We start from the raw sequence: 7,817 nt of genomic DNA on the forward strand, positions 1-7,817 counted from the left end.
CGCACCGACCCGTTGCGGCTCACTTGGGGAGTGAATCATCGGACGGAAGATCTTCCTCTCTGTCTCTCCTCCTCTTTGTATATCCGGGTTTCCAATAATAATAAAATCTTTAAAAAAAAAAAAAAAAGAACTGGCAGCCATATGGGATCCCAATGCGCATGTAAGGCGAGAAATTCAGCTGCTAGGCTACTGCACTGGTCCCTAATTTTTCAAATTTCTCAAGAAACCTCGGGAAAAAAGGAAAAATTCATGTTCAAACTTTTCTTGCCTCTCAAGGTTATCTTCCTAGCTACTGCTGTCTTGAAGCTCTTTCAACTTCCTTGGTCCCCAGCCTCCAAGACTCCCTAACAGATCTTGAGCTTATTAAACCTGCAGTTATATAAGACAATTCCCAAAGATAGATTTTATTGGTTGCTTCTCTAAAAAATCCTAACATAGCAGATACTGTACTCTATTCCACCAGTCCAAATACGATGGCTAAGAGAACCCATTTTCGTTCCCTTACTGCATCACAGAGTAAAATGACCTCACAGCTCACATTCCAGCCTAAAGGCATTGGGTGGGAAAGGAATGGAAGAGAACGAAACACTGTCATCCCAAGAGAGGCACCCCAGGAGATTCTTTACGACCCTGGCATCACACACATTCCCACAGCCTTGATGTGCCTGTGCAATGTGGGTGCCTTCTCTCTCTAGTCTCATTCAACTTATTTCTGGTAATAGAAACACAACATTCCCATTAAATCAAAAGTTGAAGATTTTGAAAAGGAAGAAAAGTTACTTGCAGAGAGAAAAGCTTTAAAAACAATACAAAATGTTGTGCCACTTCAATGATAGTAGCCTTCGCCTTGTTTGGGCTCTCTTCAGATAGCCATTCACCCCCTTAAGGACGAATCATCATGTTTTATATTTTTTATAGGCTCTTCCAGGTATACTATAGAATAACTTTCTGGCTAAAGGAACACATTCAAATTATAAATATACAGAATGAAAAAATGACAAACTACATCTTGCTAAGGAAATAAAGTTTTCACAGAAGTATCACCTCAGCTGGGACAGAAGTATAAGCTTAACCAGCAGGGCAGAGGGATGGTATTTCAGATAGCATTTCCCACCCAGTAAAATGCACAGGAGTGCCTTCTGTGTTGTCAAAAGTGTAGGTGTGTAGTGTAGGGATGAGGAATTTGGCAGGATATAAAGCTAGAAAGTATTTATTTTTTTATTAGAAACACACATTTATAGAGAGAACAGACAGAGACAAAGATCTTCCATTCACTCCCCAAATGACCAAACAGCCCGAGCTGAGCTGATCCGAGCCAGAAGCCATGAGACTCTGACTCTCCCAGGTAGGTGCAGGGATCCCAAGGCTTTGGGTCATCCTCTACTGCTTTCCCAACTGGGACACAAACCAGAGCCCATATGGGATGCTGGTGCTTGCACGTAGAAGAGTTGACTTTTGGATAATAACCATTTAAACTGGAATGAAGTGGTATCTCATTGTTTTCAAAGTAATTTTTATTTTCATTTTTATTAGTATAAAGAAAAGATTCAATGCAGTTCATAGATTGAATTCTGAGAATATAACATTTCTCTTCATCTCTCTCTCCCTCTTTCTTTCTTTTTGTTCATCTCTGTTTCCCTCCTTTGCCTCCTTACAAAGGATTACTTGAATAAGAAAGGGACAAGGCCCTAGGTGAATCCCTTTTATAAGACCACTCCATAACATCATGTCCTTTATGCACATTCAAGGATAGCTGGCACTAGACTGGTCCTCTGGGTGGATAGACAAATCATTAAAGTTTAGGAGCTAGGGACCTGGGATAATGGCTTTATTGGCTAATCCTCCCCTTTAAGTGCTAACATCTCAAATGAACGCCAGTTTGTATCACAGCTGTTCCACTTCCCATCCAGCTCCCTGCTTGGGGCCTAGGAAAGCAGAGGAGGATAGTACAAAGCCTCAGGACCCTGCACCTAATAGAGACCTGGAAAACACTCCTGGCTTTGGATTGGCTCAACTCCAGCTGCTGCAGCCATATAGGAGTGAACCAGACAAGAGAAGATCTCTGTTTCTCTTTCTTTTTATAAATCTGCCTTTCCAATAAAAATAAGTAAATCTAAAAAGGTAAGAAGAGAAAAAAAAAAAAAACTTCAGAGGTCAATGTCATGGCACAGTATGCTAAGCCTCCACCTGCAAGTGCTATCCCGTAAGGGTGCTGATTCACTCCCGAAAGCTCCACTTCCAATCCTCCTTCCTGCTGACAGCTAGGGAAAGCAGCAAAGATGGCCCAAGTCTTTGGGCCCTTCCAGCTGTGCAGGAGACACAGAAGATGCTGGCTTCTGGTTCCTGACTGGCTCAGCTCTGGCTATTGGAGCCATGTGGGTATGAACCAGCAAAATAGAAGAACTGTCTCTCCTCTTCTTTCTGTAACTCTGCCTTTTAAATAAAAGCAAATAAATCTTTTTTTAAAAAAAAAATCATTACATACATACATATCATTCCTAGGCCTTTTGGCTAAGATCAAATGTAAAAAAATCATTATGAAGTATGATAAAAATTAAACATTAGTTAAGAACTGGGCTTTATGTTCATTTTATTTTTAAAAGGCATAAAAATAATTGTTTGAGTTGACAGTTAATTCCAACTAAACTCTATCCAGAAGGTGCCAATTACTCTAAGTATGCAACAAATATAAGTGGATGTTTTTCCAAAAGAAAGGAAGGAAAAAAGAAAGGTAGGTAGGAAGGAAGGAAGAGAAAGAAAGGAAAAAAGAAAAAGAAAGTAAGAAAAAAACTTGGAACTGATACAAGGAAAAGTATTATGATACTACACACATGTTGCAGAATCTGCATCCTAAAACATAAACCAAATATCAGTGGGCAAGCGGTGGCTGCATAAAGCCAAGCAGATTTTGCAAATCACCAAAAATGGGAAAAGTACTAGCCTGGAACTATATTTCTAAAGAGTGGACAACAAACTGCCACATGTCAAAGGAGTATAAATTAAGAAAATGTTCCCATCCATCCTTCCATGTCTCCCTTTTTCTGATGATAACTCTTTTTTTTTTTTATCAATTCCTACAGGTATTTCTCAGATATCGTATTCAAATATCCTTGCCAATGTCATTTCAGCAATTCAGATTCAGAAAATAGTTCTATACATAATCTCACTATGTAAAAACAGTGAAATGGGGCCAAAAGGGTATTGGGGGAACCAATGTGGTCTCCACTTCAGCCCCTGACCCAGATCTCCTAAGAAAGTTCTCCAAAACGTCCTTAATTTTCCTCAGTGAAGTATAAAACACATCAGTTCTTGGCCCAATCTTTTAATTTACAAATCAGAAAACTGTCCTAGACTGTTCAAGAAAAACTTCTGTTTCCTTGGTATTTCTGCTGAAACTGAAGTGTTTTCTCTTCCTCATAAACTCATACTGAAACTTTCTGGTTAAGAATTATTTCTTACAAGTTATTCTATAAACTCATGTAATCCATCCCAAATTCTCATCAACAGCTCACATGTCTATACCACGCATTTAAGAAAGTGAAGCCTTATACTCTATTAGGGACAATGCTGTTATTTCACTCTCCAACCTTCTCCCAGCAGATCAAGACAGGCTCAGGGTTGGGTCTCCATCTGCCCCAGGTCATAGAGCTGGCAGGGAGGAATCCTGGCTTATCTGATTTCTAGATCCAAGACTCCAGACTCAGAACCTTGCACTCTTTCCCAAATTTTTGCCTGTCTTTATGCAGGCTCCCAGAAATGCAGAATGGTAAGGGTTTCCTGTCATTTCACACAGAAAGTACTTTCCACTCAGATTTGGGGAACCTGGACGACAGCAAAGCACTAAGGTCTCCAGCCTTTCTTAATTCTTACAGTCAAGTTATTAAAGAGGCAAACAATTTGGTATAGCCATTAATTCACAGCTTGAGGTGCCAAAGCCCATATCAGAGTACCTGGCTTGAGCCTCAGCTAGTCTATTTCTATCCAGCTTCCTGCTAATATGGAACCTTGGAGACAGCAGATTGATGGTTTAAATACTTGCATCCTTGGCACTCATGTGAGAGACCTGGATGGAGTTCCTGGCTCCTGGCTTCAGCCTGGACAGGCCCTTGGCAGAAGGCCTTTGGGGGGTAAACCAGAAGATGGGACTGAAAAAGCCCTTAAAGTGCTGCAACCGTGAGCTAACCTTAAATTGACACACTGAAGTGTTTTACACTGAAGAAACATTCTATAATACCTAACAGGTAAAGATAAAATTTATATCTAGGGACTGTTTGGGGCAAAGAATGTCTGTCACCACAGACTATGGGACAGAGAAGGCCAGACTAGGGGCCAGAGGTGGCCTTCAACAATTTGAATTTCGGGAAAAACCAAGGAAATTTAGACTAGGGCTGGAGGAATGGAGATGACTCAATTGCAGATGAGACCCAACCAAGAGGCAGGACTGATACAAAATTACCGGTAATGGCAGGTGAAATTTTAAACACCACCAGGATGTGGAGCCACCAATGGGAAAGTGTGACATGTCCTGGGCATTACAGTGTCTCAATGCGGGTAGGCTGCGGTGCCTGGGCTCATAATGCGTGAGCACGACTCCGGGCGGGCGGTCGAGCCCGGGACAGTGAACCTCCCTCCTCTTTCCCCGGTTCTTACCTTCTGTTCGAAGTAGAGAACTGAGTAGTTGTTGGCTACAGCGGGGCGGGACGTGGGGTTGGCTGGCAAATGTAAGCTGCCAAGAGTTCTTAGGACTGGCCGGGGGATGATGGCAGCCGCGGGGGCCAGAAAAGCCACGAGCAGGAACAAGAGGTATCCTAGGTCCATGGCTCAGGCTGCCGGCTGCAGTGTGGGAGGAAGACAGGCAGAAGCAAGCCGTCCAAACCCCGGCACGGCCCACTGCTCCGCCCGCCGCACATAGGCTCCTCCCCCGAGAAAGCCGGAGTCAGCAAACCCTCCAAACCACGCCGCCCCTCCACTGTCTCAGAGCGCACCTTCCCAGAGGTTACGGCCGAGCCTAACCTCCGCCGTACCGCACACCTCGCCGCCGTATCCCAGCCTGGTCTACAGCGCCCGGCAAGAAAAGTTAAGACCAAAGTCACAGAACCTCACTTTATCAACCCCATCTTTGCTCTCACTGCCAAACCCTATCCTGGGCACCCCAAGTTCCTGGCCGCACTCCCCGCGCTAGGCAAAGTCCTCGTGTTAATAATGATAGCTACCTTGACCATTTAATGACGGTCTCCCTACCTGCTTGCCTCTCACTAAGTATGACGGCAAACACACACACCACGTCACGCAATCCAACCACCTGTGCTCCTGTCTCACTCACAGATGCGGAAACGGGCCCAGAGAGGTGCGAGGATAGGAGCGGGTCATGCAGAGCGGAAAGGGGAGCACAGCTCGGCAGCTCAGAGCAGCCGGCCACCATGATGTCACCCCGCTGTGGTACTGTGTCCGCGGATCCCCGAGGCTCGTGCTGCCCGCCCCTGATGGAGGTCGCTCCGAGCCCACGGTGTCCGAATCCTGCCCAGCCCGGCTCCCTTCTTCCAGCGACGCCCCCTTTCCGCTCCTGGAACCCGGTCACTCCTCGCCTCCCTCTGCCAGCATCTCGTCATGCCCTCACGCCAGGACAGCGCCCTCTCCCGTCCTCCCGACTCCGCCAACCCTATTCAATGGCTTCCAGTCACCCGCCCCAGGCCGCCCCTGGCTCTCCACGCCCAGCCGCCTCGGCACCGCCCTGGGCCGGAAGGAACCACCCTCGGCCACGCCTCCTCCGCGGAGGGACACAAATGGTCGCCGAGAGCTCTTCCAGCAGCCTCTTCGGATTGGCTCCGAGGAGGCGCGGCCCGTGCGTCACCTCCGGCGCAGGGGTAGGCGGGAGGTTTGACGGCACTGGCCGGGCGAGTTGAGGCGTCTGGCGGCTCTGCGTCGAGGGGCGACACCTGGCCTGGCCCCTCCGCACCACTCCCAGTCCTGTGCCTCAGGTAAGGAGCTGGGAGGGAGGCGTCAGGGGAGAGCAGAGACCGGAGGCTGCTAGTGAGCGCCATACGTTATTGTGTGACTCCGAGCGCTGGGGTCGGCGGTGTTTTTTCCCCCAGGGTTTCGTTTCTGTGTAAATGAGCGGGCAGGATTTTGAGGAGTGAAAGGCTCTATCCTTGTATTCGAGGAGCGGCTCTGTTGCAGTCCCTCGTCTAACGTTTCTTGACCGAGGCTGACCGTGGCGGTGGGCTTGCAGAACCGGAAATGTGGAAAAGACGCGACGCTGGCTGACAGGCCGGAGAGTGCAGATTGAGGCTGGGGTGTGTTATCACAGGATGACACCAGGCTGAGCCTGGGAAGTTCCCCGACTCCTTCCTCAGCTCCCATCCAGCCTCGTGAGGCGCACACACCCATCCCTGGCCAGCCCAGTGGCTGACACAGCTGGGAAAGAGCCCCTGCTTTCCAACCCAGGCTCCACACTGCCCGACCCAGGAAGTACAGAGCTAACCAGGCACTTAAAACCTTTCAAGCCTATCTGCCCTCCTGGTTAATACGGCCCACCATGGCTCTTCCTTATCTGGCCTTTGCCTGCCCTTCCAGCTCCACCTAGGCTTGGGCCATATGAAACGCCTTGCGAGTTCTTTAAATGTACTACCTTCCTTCCTCCCTCCCTCAGACCTTTTCTAGGCCTTTCCGCAAGCTGGATTTTATTATTATTACACTGGCAGAAAATTAGGATCTAGTCCTCTGAATCCTCGTGTACTTTTAGCGTTTACTTTTATTTAAAAGGCAAAGTAACAGAGAGAAGAGAGATCTTCCATGTGCTGGTTCACTCCCCAAATGGCTCCAACAGCCAAAGCTGGGCCATAGGAAGACAGGAGCCAGGATCTTCTTCCGTGTCTCCCACATGGGTACAGGGGCCCAAGAAGTTGGGCCCAACTCCACTGCTTTCCCAGCCCACCAGCAGGGAGCTAGATCAAAGATGAAGCTACCAGGACTCAAACTGGCACCCGTGTGGGATGCCAGCGCTACTCTCACAGGCTTAGCATGTTATGCTGTAGCACCCACCACTTAAACCCAAATTTTCTCACCCTTTCCTTAGGTATCAGTTTTTTTTTAAAGTGAGGCAGACTATCCTTCCCCCTGTAAGACTGCAGGGTCTGGCGCAGTAGCTTAGTGGCTAAAGTCCTCATCTTGCATGCGCTGGAATCCCATATGGGTACTGGTTCATGTCCCGGCAGCTCCACTTCCCATCCAGCTCCCTGCTTGTGGCCTGGGAAAGCAGGAGAGGACGGCCTAAAGCTTTGGGACCCTGCACCCGTGTGTGAAACATGAAAGTGGCTCCTGGCTACGGATCAGCACAGCTCTGGCCAGTGTGGCCACTTGGGCAGTGATCCAGTGGAGGAATATCTTTCTGTCTCTGCTTATTTCTGTAAATCTGACTTTCCAATAAAAATAAATAAATTTTAAACGAGAGAGACTGGATAGCAGAGCATTCAGTAATTCATTCTGTAGATACTCCTCTGTGCCAAAGGATACAATGGTAAATAAAAAGTTTTCTGACCTAATGGAAGTTTCCTACTATGGATGGATTTAAGGAAAATAATAAGATTAGATTGGTCTGGAAAGTCCTCTGTGACAAATTGGTACTTAAATGGAGGACTGAAACTTGAGAATTATGAGGTCATGCCAAAGAGAAAGGGACAACTTTGCAAAAACCCAGCAAGGAAAGCAGTTACATCTTCACATTAAGGAACTGCAGATTGGACCTGGCATCATGACCTAGCGGCTAAAGCTCTTGCCTTGAACGCACCAGGATCACATAGTGGCACGGGATCTAATCC

The 7,817-nt window shown here is 47.3% G+C and overlaps 1 protein-coding gene across 5 annotated transcripts in view; it reads right to left on the minus strand.

The window, feature by feature from the left end:
- Positions 1-5,686, minus strand: part of PRCP (prolylcarboxypeptidase) — a 76,631-nt gene extending 70,945 nt beyond the window's left edge. For 2 of the 5 annotated variants that reach the window (XM_058663663.1, XM_058663660.1), the window contains exons 1-3: positions 5,324-5,608; positions 4,986-5,050; positions 4,651-4,833 (exon numbers count right to left, since the gene is read on the minus strand). In XM_058663663.1, coding sequence (XP_058519646.1) covers positions 4,651-4,818 — 168 coding nt within the window. In that variant the 5' untranslated portion in view covers positions 4,819-4,833; positions 4,986-5,050; positions 5,324-5,608. The other 3 variants (XM_058663661.1, XM_058663662.1, XM_012928335.2) reach the window with 3 other exon arrangements.
- Positions 5,687-7,817: the final 2,131 nt, after the last annotated feature.

Source organism: Ochotona princeps, chromosome 4 (assembly GCF_030435755.1).
Source record: "Ochotona princeps isolate mOchPri1 chromosome 4, mOchPri1.hap1, whole genome shotgun sequence".
NCBI lineage: Eukaryota > Metazoa > Chordata > Mammalia > Lagomorpha > Ochotonidae > Ochotona > Ochotona princeps.